At 39.6% G+C, this 18,239-nt stretch overlaps 1 protein-coding gene across 3 annotated transcripts in view; it reads right to left on the bottom strand.

Annotated features, from left to right (window-relative positions):
- The window catches only part of usp7 (ubiquitin specific peptidase 7 (herpes virus-associated)), a 99,200-nt gene that overhangs the window by 31,459 nt on the left and 49,502 nt on the right, over positions 1-18,239 (bottom strand). For all 3 annotated transcript variants that reach the window (XM_043711995.2, XM_043711994.2, XM_043711993.2), the window contains exons 7-16: positions 16,941-17,071; positions 15,846-15,900; positions 9,591-9,671; positions 9,416-9,506; positions 9,255-9,337; positions 7,560-7,669; positions 5,133-5,289; positions 2,230-2,374; positions 1,314-1,444; positions 381-515 (exon numbers count right to left, since the gene is read on the bottom strand). In XM_043711995.2, coding sequence (XP_043567930.1) covers positions 381-515; positions 1,314-1,444; positions 2,230-2,374; positions 5,133-5,289; positions 7,560-7,669; positions 9,255-9,337; positions 9,416-9,506; positions 9,591-9,671; positions 15,846-15,900; positions 16,941-17,071 — 1,119 coding nt within the window. The remainder of the gene's footprint in view (positions 1-380; positions 516-1,313; positions 1,445-2,229; positions 2,375-5,132; positions 5,290-7,559; positions 7,670-9,254; positions 9,338-9,415; positions 9,507-9,590; positions 9,672-15,845; positions 15,901-16,940; positions 17,072-18,239) is intronic.

Here is an 18,239-nt window from a genome sequence, read left to right as displayed (position 1 = left end):
AAGCTGTGATCATAACATTACTGACATGCAGTGAAATACTAATTTAGATTTCAAGTCTGAAGTGGACAATGAACACTACCTCAGACTCAAGAATGTTATTGCTGATCCAAGTCTGATGCCTCAAATGAAATAGGCTTACTTTCAATTATTTGTTTTCAATTGAGCAATACTGGATTAATATTTCAGTTTGTTTTTAATTATACCACAATACCCAGTACCTTCAGCTGTAAACCTGCGAGCGATCCAAAATGAATTCAAGATCACCTTTCTGCTCTTCCACAGCCATTCTAATGATGTAGTCACTCGACAACATAATAGCCTTCCTCTGCAGCAATATCCTTCAAGTTGCGTAATGTCAAATATTTCACACAAATACTCACCATTGTTTGTGATAGATTTTGAACAAACTCTGCAAGTGTAGAGTTTTTCAGGACTTTGAACACTGTGTATTTCACTTTTTCTTCATCATACATGTCATTACCCTGATGTCCACAGAACTGGTCTTCTGTTACTATCTAAAGTAAACAAAATGCAGAAATCAGTTGCCAAGTTTTACTTTTAAAACAAAAAGTTAACAATATTGAAATATAACTGTTGCGCTTTGTTTCTCAACCGCTTAAAGCTGCTCTAAGAGATTCATCTCACCCAAGAAAGCTATGAATCAAATTGTAAATTGGTGGCGGGGGGACATATAATTAACAGTTGAAAACAAGCTCCTGATTTACTTAGCTCATTTATCAACCTTACCTATAATCTCCAGTGTGCTTAGTGGCACCAATTGTGATCTTGCAATACAGTTTACTAGTCAAAAACTGCACAACTATTGAGCCCTTTTCAACAGATTCCCAATCCATTCAGTCTTGCTGCATTATCCCCCGATCCCCTTAAGTTCCTCGGTTAAATCTGACTAGTATGTAGTCGATGACCAAGTATCATCTTGCACTCTGTAGCAAACAACACACCCAAATGATTCATAATTTGAGGGAATAAATTTTGCATCTAAGGTCATTCTAGCTTAAAAATGAACTAAAATATGTGTAGCAAAACATCAAGCAATGCCACAGATGTCCTAGGTTATGCTAAATTATCAATTAAGACAACTTCCCTCAACCTTTCAAATGAGGATGCAGTCCAAGAGCCTACAGGACATCAATAAACTTAATAAAACATGCTCAACTAAGGATTCACTCAGACATTCTAGTTTTCAAGTGGGCTATCCAGCTCCTAAACCCACAAGAGGCAGCAAATTACATACAAATAAAGTAGACAGGCAACTACTGCAAGTCTGATTTAACATCAGAGTGCTGCAGTACCTGCACTTGCATGTAGAGGTGTGCTTCTTGTCTTTCCTTTCGTTTCTGAGCCTCCACCCTCTTCTCTTCTTGCAGGCGCTCCACCAGTTGCTGTGGAATGTTGTGGTCTGTAACAGCTTGTAAGACCTCACCTTTAAAAAGATTATTCAAATAGATTTATGTTCACTTAAAACTGTCCAACATACAAATCTAAAATAGAGATATCATCGCAAAACTAGGGAAAATGAAGTCACCTTCATGTCTATAGGATGACATGAAGTACTTCAGAATAACTAATCTACATACGTCCTTTCTTTTATTGGCAAATGTGAAAATTTATAAAAAGGATTTTGCAAGTCACAGAAAAATAAGTTATCCTGTTTCATCAATCTTCAGGAAGGAACAGTGGCCAGGATACCTGAAGAAATTACTGGCCTTCAAAATCATGCTGTGATCACTTCGCATTAACTTGGTGAGGATCAACCTTAACAGATTAACATTTTTAAGAAAGAAGTGGTGCACATACATACCAACGTATCAAGTTTGCTTTTGACAAGAAAACTCATTACCTTGGTTGGTTTATTAAATTTGTGGCAATGTGCATTTTTAGACAAATTTAAGGCAGTTCCATGCAGACTTAGTGTACAAAATGGAATAAGATTACATAAACCCAATGACGTAGTTTTCATTAACCAACGCCCGACCAACATACTCACAGATTGACTTGGTTACTTGTTCTGATTCTGCAATCACTCAAATACCACTACATATATTGAAGCAACTGTGTCTAATCTGACAATGGCCTATGAAGTCCTACGATAAATGAGAACCCCCTTATCAATGGTTAACCATCTTTCAAAAGACTGTATTAATAGGATAAAGGTACAGAAAAATCTTCAATGGGTACAGAGCTCCCTATTCAGCATCGAAAACTTACTTAGTTTTGATTCTCTGACGTATACCATCATGTACGCATTCGTGCAGTGTCGCACAGATAAATCATCATCATGACCTCCATAGTTGTGTTCAATTGCCTCTTCTTTTGTACATCTTGATACAACGTCATCATCAAATTTACACCACTTGAACAGAGGAAATAAAATAGAATTAAGTCCTTCACTGCATTCCAAATATTTTGTAGCAAACAAAAAGCAGAGCAAACCAAATCTGGTTAGAAATATCAGAACTATTTTGTTAAACTCAATTAACTGAAATGCTCGACAAAGTAGATGCCATGCTTCACAATGAGTGGCACTAACGATCCAAAAACAAAAAATAACCTAACACCTTGAACTATCGAAAAACTTGATTGTTTTGCCATTAAGGTGTATTATTACACCAAATTCCTGAAGGGCTTATGCCCGAAACGTCGATTCTCCTGTTCCCTGGATACTGCCTGACCTACTGCGCTTTTCCAGCAACACATTTTCAGCTATTACACCAAATGTCTACATATTGACTTAAGCAACGACTCAGTGCTGCATATTGTTGGGACTAAAAGACATTTTTTTTTAAAAAAAAAGGAATAAAACACTAAGTGCAATTCAGAGGAACAATCCAAAGCACCACCCTTCTCATTACAAAAGGGAATGAGTACACAACACCACTTTTAAATCATAGTAATAAGCATTAACTTGAGACATTCTAACTGTTGTAAAGTATGATGGCCTCTAGTTAAAAGCAATTATGAAAAGTTACATCATTTTGCACTTCTAACTTAAAAATAAAACATTAGCTCTGTGGTAGGGTTTGAGTAGATGCAAAGTATTTGTTCAACTCTTTTACTGCTATCAAGAACTTTTGTATCACAAAATAAAAAAAAGTGTACAGATAAGAAATATCCTATACCAACATAAGATGGCATACAGAAATTAAGTTGAAGAATCCCAGTATCAAAAACATTCCTAGATTCTCCTCTCCCAGGCAGCAACCCATTTGCTCTTGGACTTCACGAGTTGCTGTCAAGCTCCAGTTACTCTCCCAGAATGGTTATATTCCACCCAAAGTCACTGCCACTAAGGAAGCATGGCTTTAAAAAAAAAGATATTTTTCTAGTTGTTGTACTTCAGTATCACGCAAGACAGTGGACAACTCCACGCAAACAGCAACGTGTGGTTACATCATAAAATGCCAAGCAAACCACTCTGGATCATTACTTGCATTGTGTTAAGTCAGTATATTTATTCCACTGGCAAATCTGCCACTTGTATCTTATCAAAAATTATCTTGATGTTCTGTAATACGTGCATTGGAAAAAAGGTAAAGAAAAAAACACAGCAAAATTTCACATGCTGCCTCGGAAGATATAGTTGTTAGACACATCAGTTTATCATTTCCTCTTAAATTTGGTTATTTTAAATTTGACAATGCAGAGTTTCAGTTGGCACAAAGATTGAAGTTACAGATGCAATACAGTCTGGGTTACACCAGACGAGGTTGCAATTTTTTAATCATACACTGTAAAATGTTAACGAGGGACAGGGAAGGTTGTCTGGGACAAAAGCTTGTTGACCATTAAACATTCACACATTTGTTAAACAGGTAGTCAATAGATTACAACAGAATATTTTCTATCATAAGGTGTAGGATGCTGGAAAAGCACAGCTCAGGCAGCATTCAAGGAGCAGGAGAGTCGACATTTTGGGCAAAAGCCCTTCATTGGGAATGAGGCTGTGAGCCAAGGGGGTGGTGAGATAAATGGGATTGTGTAGGGCTGAAGGGAACCAGCCCCATCCCCCCCCGCCTCCCATTTATCTCACCACCCTGTCTGCTCATAGCCTCATTCCCAATGAAGGGCTTTTGCCTGAAATGTCAATTCTCCTGCTCCTCGGATGCTGCCGAACCTGCTGTGCTATTACAGCACCCCACACACTACTCTAATCTCTAGCACCTGCAATCCTCACTTTCTTTCATTTTCTATCATAAGCCACTCATCGTTAAGCACCTGGTTAAGAAAGCGACAGCTACCACATCATCAACTGCAAGCGTGAAAAGCAACCTAAACTCTAGCTTAGAAGCAATCTTGTCCAACAAGGATGTTTGTCACTTCTGCATAGTAGCCAAAAACAGTGTTCAAGAGGAACCTTGAATAACAAGCAGTACTCAAACATCTGCTCTAGATAAGACACAAGCTCATGTCACGTTTTTACAAGGTCAGTTTTAAAAAGATTAAAAAATGCAAATTCATGTCTCTAAGTCTGAAAAGACAATTACTGAACTTTTGCTAAGTTTAAATGTCAACAGAAAAACCACATCCTGACAATTCCATGTTGAACATTTACTTCTTAAAGTTTTTCAAAAACAATATCCTTTAAGTTCAATTAAACTAGACAATAAATAGATATTTTCCTTTGAATCTAGAACTTTCTCCAGCTGCAGAACTAGTAAAGCAAAAACTCAGACCCTGATCACAGATGTATTAATTTTGTAGTTTTAAAATTGTTCCCAGCTGTAAGTGAATAACTACACCTGAAAAATTAACTTTTTATATAGAAGAAAAGTTAAGTGTTTAACATCCCCTGCTCACCGCACTTGTTCCTGGAATTATTCAGTGAATCAACATATAAAAAACAAGTTACTTCTTTTCAAGGGGACAGTCTGAAATACAAAATATCCTAAGGTGTCCCTCCCACCCATGTGTTTAAAAAAAAACTGTGGTGCTTGTAAAATGGTCAGGAGTAAACTGTAACTGGGCCAAAATGCTGCCAATCACCTGAAAGTTGATCTTCAATTGCCACACAAACTCAATGTTTTACTCAAGAACCGAACAGTAACTTTGTCTTGCTCATTAATAACACGCACATCAAGTGTAACTACTTCACCAGTGGTTGATATACTCACTTTACCATCACCCTTAGGGTTTAGGTAGACTACGTAATGTCCACCATGGTTATCTCCACTGTGCACCAACACTGCATGTAGTATGTAATTAGCAGAATCCTTGGGATCGGGTTTCTGCAGAAACTCGTCTAGGGGCAAATGCTCAGGAAATTCAAACCTTAAAAATAAAATTAAATTTCCCTTAGAAAATACTCAAATGGGAGAAAACTGTACATTTTATATTTCAGCAAAGTCTATGGGGGGGGGGGGGTCAAAAGTTGGTTGGAATAATTTGGGTGCAATACCTAATGCTAGAACTTCAGTTTTACTGCATTGAGCACATTAACAGAAAATAGCTTGAAAATGTATGAACAAAAACAATTTTACTCGAGTACAAACCATGCAAAACCTCAACTGATTATTTACATCAACTCTTCAAAATAAAGCTGACAAAAACAGTGCTCTTCATAATAAAAGGCTAGATCAAGGCGACTATGATTTGTACAAATGTTTGTGATTACCTATACTCATGTGCCTAAGATTCCTGAACATGAAGTATGCAGAATATTTTGTACTCAGTTTCTTGGAGCCAGTCATAATAACAGAACTGAAGAATTCTCCTCTCACGTGACTGACCATAATGCTGAATTCCCAAAGATTCAGAATTTGTATCAGAGCTATTTTAAACACACCATAAATAAAGCAAATAAATTGATATTTGGAACCTAGTCTGAAGAAAAAAAAATGACTGGTTCAGACAGTGGGGGAAGATTTGGAAAATTGGATAAACAGTACAGAAATCTGCTATTATCTATTAGAACGTATTATAGGAAACACTTCCTATTTCTAAACGGAGAGGATTACAAAAGGAAAAAAAAGAGGAGGAATAATGATTGAAGTCTACTTTGCATCTAACATTTTAGCAAATCCTACAGCAAGTTCACCAAGGTAACGCATTCTAACTATTGGGTTGGTTTTCAAATTTAAGTAGTAACATCCCCAGTATAATGGTCGATTTTCATTTAAAAACAAATTTGCAACTCATTTAAACATCTTTAATCCAGATGCTTTATAAAGACAGTGTATGCGTATGGAACATACGAGAGGAATCAAGTGAACGGAAATGGCGAATGAGAGTCAAACCTCAATGTCTCAAACCGGTTGAAGATGAATTGCGCAGTGTGTACATCTTGCTTAGTATATGTTCTGTTCAGAATAAATTGTGCTTTGTCCAAATCATGTTTTGCTCATGTGTCTGCCCCTTGGCAAGTCAGAATACAAAACGTCAGCTGATTAAACGTGTAAAGAAACTGAACATTCAATGAGTCTCTATACTTTCTTACAATTAGTACCCAATATCAAGGATTAAATATTCAAAACACAAAATATGTCTACGGCATATAGACTAACTGGAACAGTTAGGCATAACACACCTTTGACAAAGATGCAATGATGAAAAAGCTACTCTTAAGAATACAGTTAGCGTTCAGTGCAATGTCCTGAAGTAATGAAATACATGCAACCGTTGACGATCCACAATATTAGGTTCTAAAATCTCTAGCACTCAAGCCTCCAAAACAAATTTTGGAAGTCAGCTGTTAGTCTTACCATGGTTTCTCTTCTACATCCATCAACTCCTTCCTTCTACATACCATAGATTCATAAAAAACTTTGAGACCCATTTGACACACCAAAATTGTGAAAAAACAACCTTTTATCAGATGCAAAGATCCAAATCAACCAACTATTGCACAGCATCACAATGGTCTGGAGCTTTAATATACAGTGCCAAAGTGGTAACCACAATATCTAGTCATATTTCATACTGCTCTCAATCTTACAATGGGAATCAAGAACAGAAATGTTAGAGGGGAAATACCCAAATTAATTCACATATCACTTTGTGGTCAGTGATCATGGTGAAGGATGGATGGTGATGGAGCTTGGGTACCAACCTTCTGCTTGTTCTCATGGATATAAATCCTAAGAGAAAGCCAAAAAGGTCAATACAAAATAAAAATTTTTTTATCACAGCCTGTGTAACAGTTGACTGCATAAAGTCACTTTCAAAAAAGCCTTTTGAAAAAAAAAAGAATGCACAGCCAATTTAGAAAAAAAAAGAGGACTGTAACAAGGTTATTTACATCAATTACGTCTGTGCTGATGTAATTCACAGATGTTACTTTTTTTAAACCACATGCATCAAAAGACAACGGCTGTAACAAAAACATTAAGTTGACTGACAAATCATTACGACATGACAACTATTCTTAAATCTTCCTTACATGAGATTAGGAGATGCTAATTAACAATTAAGATCTACCATCAGAATTCAGGCTTCGGTTATCTTTTGGAAGGAGAAATATTTTACCTGTTTACTACACAATGTACTTTGTGCCAAAATAATATCAGTGCCTATTTGGACAAAAAAAATACAAGTTTGCTTACCGGTCATTTATCTTGATATTTTGATCAGTTTGTGGGTCATACATGAACCGCATGAGCTGAAGATGCAACACCGGTGGAAAGGTAAGAAACTTCACACCCTTTTCTGCATCCTGTGTGTAACATATACATTAGTTTCTTGGAGACCTTGACAATCATGAGTTAATCAGGTATCTGACAAAGGAAATTTAGGCTCACTTATGAAGTCACTTTGCAATGCTTTTTGTATTTGTGCATAGTACATTCATAGCAAGCAAAGCAGCGTGTGACAACTCATATCAGGTATTGTTTGGGAAAATCAAAACTTGAAATGACTACAAACTAGAGGTGTGGTCTTCATGCAGTGAACTTATTGACTAATAGCTTGCACAGATTTTATAAATGCATACATCAGTCTTGGGTAGTGACCAATAGAGATTTAATGGTTCAGGTACATAATGCTTTGAAGTTTGCATCACATCATTAGGGTGGTTCAGAAGGCATTCAGCACACTTGTCTTCATTGCTCAGATCATTGAGTATAGAGTTAGTATGTTGAGGTTGTACAGGACATTAGTGAGGTGTCTTTTTGAGTAGTGTGTCCGATTCTGGTTGGCCTGCTATAGGAAGGATATTAACCTGGCGAGAGCTCAGAAGAGATCTAACAGGGTGTTGGGCTTGGAGGATTTGGAGTTGTAAGAAGAGGTTGGACAAGTTGAGACTTATTTTTTCCACTGGAACATAGCAGTTTGAGGGGTGACCTTATAGAGGTTTATGAAATCATGAGGGGTGCAGATGAGGCGAGTAACAAAAGTCTTGTCCAGAGTGTGAAGAGTTCAAAACTAGGGGGCATATTTTTAAGGTGAGAGGAGAAAGATTAAAAAAGGGACCTATAGGGGCATTTTTTCCACACAAAGGGTAGTTTGTTGAATGAACTGCCAAAGTAAGTGGCAGATGCAGGTAAACAGTTACAACACTTAAGACAAGTGGACAGGTACACGAATAGGAAAGGGTTCAGCGGGATATAGGCGAAATGCATGCAAATAAGACTAGTTCAGTTTGGGAAATTTAGCTGGTGCAGATAAAATGGACCGAAGGGTCTGCGTCTGGGCTGTATGATTCTCTGACTAAACACTGGAACAGATGTGAGAGACTTTAAAAACAGGAGAGTTACTTGCATCTAGAATCAAATCATTCCAGGTGATTTGCAATACTTATGAAGTAACAAGCACAGTCAATGCCACCTGCCATCCAACACAAAACTCACTCAAAATTACTTCATTTAACAATTAACAGTGGAGGAGGCTGGTACAATTGCAGCATTTATAAAGGCATCTGGATGAGTCTGGAGGGATATGGGCCAGGTGCTGGTAGGTGGGACTAGATTGGGTTGGGATTTCTGGTCAGCTTGGAAGAGTTCGACCGAAGGGTCTGTTTCCATCATGTACAGCTCTGATGATAACGGTTTTGTTTGGAACTCTCTGCCGGAAACTTAAAACACGCAAGCTCTGAATGCAGTTGTTTTCTTAAGGAGCAGGGAAAAGTTAAATTAATATTTTTCAGAAAACCATTTCTGAACTAGTTGTCCAGCAACCAGAAATTTGAATTTTTATAATTTGACTGGTTTCTGTCCACACCTTAATTATCAGTTGACCATTTTAAAGTCTTAAATCAGAATTAGTCACATCTTAATATTTCATTATTCAGCAGAATTCCACACCTGTAAACCATGCTCGCCAGCATCATATTTGTTGTCCCCATCCAGCTGCTCCACTGCTACATAATCTTTGAAAGACTCAAATACTGTAGAACAAAAGAAAATATCAGTTTGTTGCAATTCTGAATGCACCTAGGATAACAATTTAATTTAGTTATACTCACTGTTCTTCTTTCCCTTTATACTGAGTTGAATATCATAATAATCCTCTATTCTCTCAGATCGATACTCCACATGTTTACACTGAATATATGACTTGAAAAGCAAGAAAATCAATGTTAACATGCCAAAATTAACAACATCTCTTCAAATTCTGTAACTAATTAATTTTGTACATACCACCATCTTTCCCCTGAACAATTTCGGAATTGTGCCCTCCACACAGGTTCCTTTCATTTTATTTTCAACATTATCAAGTAGCTAGAAAAAGAAGAAATAATACTAAAGGCAAATCAATTAAGAGAACTTTGCAGAGTAATGCTCTTTAGTAATACATCAAGAAAAAAAACTACTCAAAGAGCTTAGGGCAGTTAGATGCTGCCAGTTGTTGCTAATCCATATCAAATATAGGCATGGGTTCAAAATTTCACAACCACAACATCTGAAAACTGTTTATGATAGATTCACGTACTTGGTATGAAATACTGGCAGGTGAAGATTTCCATGGACAATGCTGCTTTGCAAAATTACATTTTACACTGATAATTTATACGAGAAAAACAGTTCAGTTCAGAAAAAGTTTAAAAACACTCAATTCAGAAGAGCAGCTGCATAGACGCTCTGTTAATATAGTACAGGTACACAATCCTTCATCTGAAATCCCTAAGGCCAGTTGTTTTTTTGGATATTGGAATTTTTGATTTTCAGAATAGAGAAACCCTGATTATCTGAAAGCAATGGGCAGGCAGTTTTTCATTTGGATAATGGATTGTTTGTATATTGATTTAATCTTAAAGGAAGCCATACTGTGCATAATTGTGTGCGTTAAAAACTCTAAACAAATATGTTTATTTCAGTCAATCGTGAAAATTTGTACAAACACTGGATATTGCTTAAAAAAATCATGATATTTTACAAATCAAATCAATTTGTGTAAATAAAATTCCTTGGTGGAGGTTGATTATTAATTTTCAAAGAAAGCTTCTAACCTCTTCTGTTGCTTGAGGTACTACTGCTGTCTATTTTTGCAAGAGATAACATTTGACGAAGAGGCATCAAGTTAATGACAGACTGTCTTGTGCTTCATACCATTCCATGAAAAGTCACAAACTGTCGATAGCTTCGTTAGTGAGGTCTGGAGGTGTCAATATCTGATTTTCCTTCCCGTCCGTGGTGTCTGAACTTTGCCACTGTTCTTCGGTGACTACGTTGATTATCAGATCATTACTGAGTGTCTCTGTTCCAACATCATTGTTACAGTTTACCTAACATCGATCTCAGCCTCCACAGAGTCTCCTAATCCCAGGTGTCTGCAATTCTCAGTGATGTCAGTGGTGAGCCTTTGATCTGGACAGGTGCTGTCCTCTTCACTGTCATGGCTACCAACACACAAGCCATTGTACCAACACTCTACAACTGTCGATGTCTGGATGCGGTCCCAAGATTCAGCAATCATGCACTAAGCAACCTTAACTGTGAATGCCTTCATTAATTTCCTGCACTCGCCTGCATTGCCTTCACTGAGGACAGTACACATCATGTTATGGCAGTATTTTTTCATTATTTCGATGATTCCCTGATGGAGTGGCTGTAACATTGAAGTGGTGTTGGGTGGTGAAAACAAACTTGATAGCTCCATCTGGCGATTCTCAATGACTGCCTTTCATAGTGTGCCACCGTGATGTCAACAAGCAGATGGGCACATTGCTATTTGCTGAATCTAATCTGATGGCAGGTACACATTCTTCAGCAAACCAGGATGAAAAAAGTGGACGTGTCATCCATGCCTTGTTTTGTGCTTTGTAAATTATGGGAAACAAGTTCTTGTCAGTTCTTGAAACAACGTGGATTAACATAACACCCAATGCAAACAAGCTGCAATTTACGAGTGCCGGTGGAGTTGACACAAGGGAAAATCGTAACACGATCCTTCTGCACTTTATGTTCTGACACCTGCATTTCTGTGGTGGATGCAAGTGCACGCCAAATCAATCCACTTTCATCAGCATTGTACATGTGCTCAGGTTAACAATCTCCTTCATGATGGATTGCAGTTTCTGTCAGTATCCTTCCACGGTGCTGTCATCCAAAGACTTTTGCTTTCCAAGAATGCTAAGTTGCCTAATGCTGTGACAATGCTTGAAACGCTGTAACCAGCCCAATGATACGCCATGGTCGGCATCACTGATGTGGAGTCACTCATGGAAACTGGCAGCTTTTCGTAGTATCATCTGGCTAGATATGGGAATGCCCTTTGCACGATGCTGTGAAAACCACAAAAATACAACCTGGTAGAGTTGCTCATCTTTTGTTGGCTTCAAGAATTTTCTCGTTAATGCACTTGCAACGTCACTCTGGTTGATAAATTTCTCAATTGCCGGTCTTGCTTTCAAGTTGTGGGACACAGTTGCTATCCAGACGCTGTAAAATCTCGCTTTTCTATTCAATTGTCACTGCTATCTACTTTCACTCCAGACTCGATAAATACGTACAAAAAAACTCGATCACATAACAGATATGTACTGTACTCAGAACAAAGTCAGAGGGAATGAAGACACCACTGATTTTGTCATGCATTTAAATCTTGTAGCATGTCAGTCCTTTTTGTGTGTTAAAATTTTAACACTGCTACAACTGACTGACTTAGCAAGTTGCACCAGTGTCACCAACACCTCTTTGATGCAACATTTGCACATGATCTCCAGTCCAGGTAACCCTCGTTTAAACAAAAGACGCGATCATCGCATCATTGTCAGTAACATCTATGCTGCAACGGTTTTACAGGACCTTCAGATCATCCAATTTTCAGACAAATGATGTTCCAACAATCAAGGTTCCTCTGTAAATGACATTTTCACAGTGAAATTTAAGAAAACTTTACTGAACAGCAGACCCACGACTAGTACAAGCGCTGAGACACAACTGACACCTGCCAATACTGGGCCACGTCACATCTGAGTGACATGGGCAGAGTTGGGTTCTCTGTTCGCACGCTAAGTCAGCTTGTACAGAAAAAAAACTTCGAAAAAAAAACCTTTGGATTTCGGAGCTTTTTGAGTTTTGGATATAGGATTGTGTACCTGTATCACAATCTAAAGGCTTTAAAAGACCAGAGAATTCCACAACTACCACAATACCGGCGTAGTACCTAGTTTTGACACTAGTAGTCCTCAGAAAATAACAAATGGCTGCCACTGGTGCAGCTACAATTTACTTCCTGGTTCAAGCATTTCCACTGTTGGCTTGTAGCCCTGCTGCCAAACAGAAAATTTCAAACCTATTTCTAAACTTAAGTTCCAATAACTTTACATTAAATTTTAATATTTCTACAACAGCAACAGTAAATCAACGTTATGGCTGCTCACAGTTCTAAAGTTTGAACAAATTTCCTTTCTGTAACTTACAGTTCTGCACAGCTGGGCTACTTACTAGAAGTTATGTAGGTGGGGAGTTCTTGGACTAAGGGGGACAGATCAAGGGGTTCGACACGCAGCTAGATATTGAGCATTTCTTCCGCCGCCTTCGCCTCCGTGCCTACTTCAAGGACTCTCGCCCACCCTTTGACGACCCCTTCTCCCACCTCCAACACACCCCATCCACCTGGACACCCCGTGCTGGCCTCTTACCAGCCCTCAATCTCTTCATATCGAACTGCTGCTGCGACATTGACCGTCTCAACCTGTCCAGCCCCCCCACCCACTCCAACCTCTCACCCTCAACATGCAGCCCTCCGCTCCAACCCCAGCCTCACCATCAAACCGGCAGACAAGGGAGGCGCAGTGGTAGTTTGGCGCACTGATTTTTACACTGCTGAAGCTAGACGCCAACTCGCGGACACCTCCTACTGCCCCCTTGACCATGACCCCACCTCACACCACCAAACTATCATCTCCCAGACCATCCATAACCTCATCACCTCAGGGGATCCTCCATCCACTGCCTCCAACCTCAGTCCCACAACCCCGCACCGCCCGTTTCTACCTCCTATCCAAAATCCACAAACCCGACTGCCCGGCCGACCCATTGTCTCAGCCTGCTCCTGTCCCACCGAACTCATCTCTGCATACCTCGACACGGTCCTGTCCCCCTTAGTCCAAGAACTCCCCACTTACGTTCGGGACACCACCCACCACCCTCCACCTCCTCCATGATTTGCGCTTCCCCGGTCCCCAACACCTTATCTTCACCATGGACATCCAATCCCTGTACACCTCCATCCCCCATCACGAAGGCCTCCAAGGCCTCCGTTTCTTCCTCACCCGTCGACCCAACCAGTACCCTTCCACTGACACCCTCCTACAACTGACTGAACTAGTCCTCACTCTGAATAACTTTTCTTTCCAATCCTCCCACTTACTCCAAACTAAAGGAGTAGCCATGGGCACCTGCATGGGCCCCAGCTATGCCTGCCTCTTCGTTGGATATGTGGAACAGTACATCTTCCGCAGCTACACTGGCACCACCCCACCTTTTCCTCCGTGATTGTATTGGCACTACCTTGTGCTCCCATGAGGTTGAACAGTTCATCCACTTTACTAACTCTTTCCACCCTGACCTCAAATTTACCTGGACCGACTCAGACTCCTCCCTCCCCTTCCTAGACCTCTCCATTTCTATCTTGGGCAACTGACCCACAGACATTTACTACAAACCGACCAACTCCCACAGCTACCTAGATTACATCTCCTCCCACCCTGCCTCCTGTAAAAACACCATCCCATATTCCGAATTCCTCCGCCTCCGCCGCATCTGCTCCCAGGAAGACCAATTCCACTACCGAACAACTCAAATGGCCTCCTTCTTCAAAGACCGCAATTTCCCCTCTGACGTGGTCGATGACACTCTCCACTTCCCGCACCTCCGCCCTGAAACCCCACCCCTCCAATCGCCACCAGGACAGAACCCCACTGGTCCTCACCTTCCACCCCACCAACCTCCAGATACATCGTATCATCCTCCATCATTTCCGTCACCTCCAGACAGACCTCACCACCAGGGATATATTTCCCTCTCCACCCCATCAGCATTCAGGAGACCATTCCCTCTGCGACTCACTCGTCAGGTCCACAGCCCCCACCAACCCAACCTCCACTCCTAGCACCTTCCCCTGCAACCACAAGTGCAAAGCTTGCACCCACACCTCCCTCCAAGGCCCCAATGGATCCTTCGATATCCATCGCAAATTCACCTGCACCTCCACACACATCATTTACTGTATCCGCTGCACCCGATGTGGTCTCCTCTACATTGGGGAGACAGGTCGCCTACTTGCGGACCGTTTCAGGGAACACCTCTGGGATACCTGCACCAACCAACCCAACTGCCCTGTGGCTGAAAACTTTAACTCCCCCTCCGCCAAGGACATGCAGGTCCTTGGCCTCCTCCATTGCCAAACCCTGGCCACACGACGCCTGGAGGAAGAGCGCCTCATCTTCCACCTAGGAACCCTCCAACCACACGGGATGAATGTAGATTTCTCCAGCTTCCTCATTTCCCCTCCCCCCACCTTATCTCAGTCCCAACCCTCAGATTCAGCTGCACCCTCTTGACCTGCAAATCTTCTTCCTGACCTCTTCGCCCCCCACCCCCTCTCCGGCCTATCACCCTCACCTCCTTCCACCTATCGTATTCCCAGCACCCGTCCCCCAAATTCCCTTCCCCCTACCTTTTATCTCAGCCTGCTTGGCACACAAGCCCTTCTTCAGGAATGAGGCTGATGCCCGAAACGTCAATTCTCCTGCTCCTCGGATACTGCCTGTGTTTTTCCAGCACCACATTTTTCAACACAAGAAGTTATGTAGCCCAATTATACAGAACCATAACTTTTTAGGAATAATAATAAAATAATAATGTTTACACTTCACACGACCTCCAAAAATTAAAAGATGTGGCAAAGACTAGGATAGTGATTCAGAAGGGATGTCACTAGTTAACAGGGTGAATGACAATGAATTTTCATTCATACTGTGAAGTGTTGTAATTTCCAAAACTATAAATTAAGCTTTTAGAAGAAATGGCTCTTCATAAGTATTTAAACTGCCTTATAAGTCACTTAAGACGACAAGACAAACTGTGAACACCAATTTGAAAAATTAGTTTGCATATTCCCAATGATAACCTCAGATGAATTCTGCTGGAGAACCATCTTCCAAACAGTTTTCAAATATGTCAATTAAAATTCTTCAGAAAGGTTACTGCAACATCTTTAGTAAAAATAGAAAGCCAACTGGCGAACACTTTACAGCAGTGAACATTCCTGCCTTCCTCAGTCAAATTAGAAATTCTTTATATACAATTAGTTTAAACCATACTTAAGTTTGGATAGCTTAATACAGGTTCGCACTTCAAAGAGATAGATTATTTAACTCGGCACCGAGTTAACCTTTATAGTGCTTATTAGGTAAATGCAAATCAACAATTCATAAAATTACTTACCACCCTGCACAGTTCCTGAACATCATGCTGCATAAAACTATCTAGTGTTTCCCATCTAAAGGAGAAAGGTAACATCGCTTTAATTTTTTGAACAACACTAACCAATTTTAAAAGTTTGGCAGCTTGTAATAAACTAAAGCAGCACAAGACAAATTCGGCACAATGTGCACTTCGTGGCAGTCAATAATGACAAAAGTAGTGCATTTTAAAATGACATCACTGTCAATGTTCCCACTAAGCTGATTAGTGCACACTAGCCTGACAGGTACTATGCAGGCCTTGTTCTTTGATAAATAATACTTACGCAAAAAATTAAATGCAAACTTTTTATCAACTGGCACCTATGGGATCAAGAGTATACTGGTTCAAGAATATTCTGGTTGATCAAGAGGTCCACCACAATGTAAAAACATATTAAGTAACAAAAATGTAATGGAAGGGGTATGTACAGTGTTATACTTTATTTATATAAAACACAAATAATAACAAATCTGCCTTGTCAGAGAACCTTTCCACTCGCTCCCTCAGCTGACTACTCAACCTTTGTGGAGATTGTGATAATACCGCAACCTTCTGGTAATTCAGGTGTATAATTTTTGCCCATTTATTGCGATTGCCAGTTAAAGCAAAGTTTACTCTCATAGGATGGACACAGCAACTAAATTTTTTTTTAAGAGAAAACAATATCTGACTTTCAAATTAGAAAGTATATACAGCCATTCACTCACTGACTGAAGTACAATCTATAAGTAGAAAACAAACCATTGACTCAAGTTTGCCCCATTCTTATCTCCACACAAATAAGTGAATAAATAGGCATTCAAGATCACATTTTTAAACTATTTGTTGATTAGGTTGAGTTAATCATATTACAAAACAAAACATTAGGGAACAGAATGACATACCATTGCACAATCCAAGACCTCTCAAAAAAAAAGGCTAATCTTGTTTTCAATTCATTCAGCAATCTACATTCAAAGTATTAAAACTTGCGTGGAGGTGTAAAATGGCAGTGCTGACTACACAGTCTTTTAAAAAAACTCTTCATTTATGGACGAAGGAAACCTTAGTCAGTGTGTAAATAAAACTACTTACCCAAAAGACTTTGTCAGTTTCTTAGTTCCAACTGGTTTGTCGCTGTGCTGCAATTCATAGAACACCCTTTGCAATGCTAAAGGGACACTTTTTGATGAATCATCTCCTTCTGTTGGCATCATATAAACAGCCTATGCATAATAAATAAAACAAATCAGCAAAATAAACATTATACTAAGTAGCATGACAAAGCAAAAATTGAAGAATAATTCAGCCCTGGCATAGTCATAAGTTTTGGTTGCAGAAACAATTCCAAGTTCAGCATGTTAATACACAACTTGCACTGCCAGAAGTTCCTTTGTCACATTTTCTAATTCAGCAAAAGCAATCCTTTCCCTATTATGCTTCTGGTGATGCAAATTTAAAATTTACTTCACCAGCAACTTCTCCCCACTACTCCATACCACCTATATTCATACAATAATCTGGCCCAACAGCAACAACATTAGAGCCAAGATACAGTGAAACTGGAATCCATGCAAGAATATTGTGGGTCTAACTGCTAACTATAATATCATGGCTCATTTAAGCATGAAGTCTTAACTCTCATTTGCAACACTGAGAAAAAGTAAGATTTCATAAGACATATGCATTTAAGTTCTGTGCATACTATTCACAAGGGAGTTCAAATTATGTACATAAAGACATGCATTAAGTCTGTATTTTGATCTCCTTATCCATAGAAATATACACATACCATATAGGAAGCACAATAAAGTTTCACCAAACTAAATCCCAAGAGAAAGGAATTGCCCTATTACACTCTGATTAGGAAAATGGGAGGTGAGCTGGTTGTGACATATGAAATTCTGATAAGATGAGAAGGACGCATCTGCAAGCCCTTGTGCATGCAGGTATTGGTGACTTCGGAACTAGTGGAAGTGTCTCAGAATAAAGCAGCAGGCTACATATAACTCTGATGAGGGGGAAAATGAAGCGTTGGAGTTGTCAGACAAAGCTGCGGAAGTTCAGTCATCGATATGTTAGAGACCGAGATGGCAAGATTTCTGATTTTCTGCATCATGGGATACATTGGTTGTCAGGATAAGTGTGTTTAAGACCAAATTAGGGTTCTACAACACTGAAAGAGGCCCTTTGGTTCACTGAGACTGTGCTGGTCATCAAGAACCTATCTACTTTAGTCACACATTCTAGCATTTGGCCTGTGGCCATGTATGCCACAACAATTTGAGAATTCATCTAAATACAGCTTACGATGTGTATTCAGGCAGTGAGCTCCAGATATCTTTTAACCTCTGGGTGCAAAGATCTTGCTTGTCAAGGGGATCAAGGGTTATG

Source organism: Chiloscyllium plagiosum, unplaced genomic scaffold (assembly GCF_037043375.1).
Source record: "Chiloscyllium plagiosum isolate Xiang-an unplaced genomic scaffold, Cpla_swu_hap1 HiC_scaffold_20, whole genome shotgun sequence".
Lineage (NCBI taxonomy): Eukaryota > Metazoa > Chordata > Chondrichthyes > Orectolobiformes > Hemiscylliidae > Chiloscyllium > Chiloscyllium plagiosum.
The sequence above is the reverse complement of the archived record's forward strand: the minus strand, read 5'-3'. Positions and strand labels throughout refer to the sequence as shown.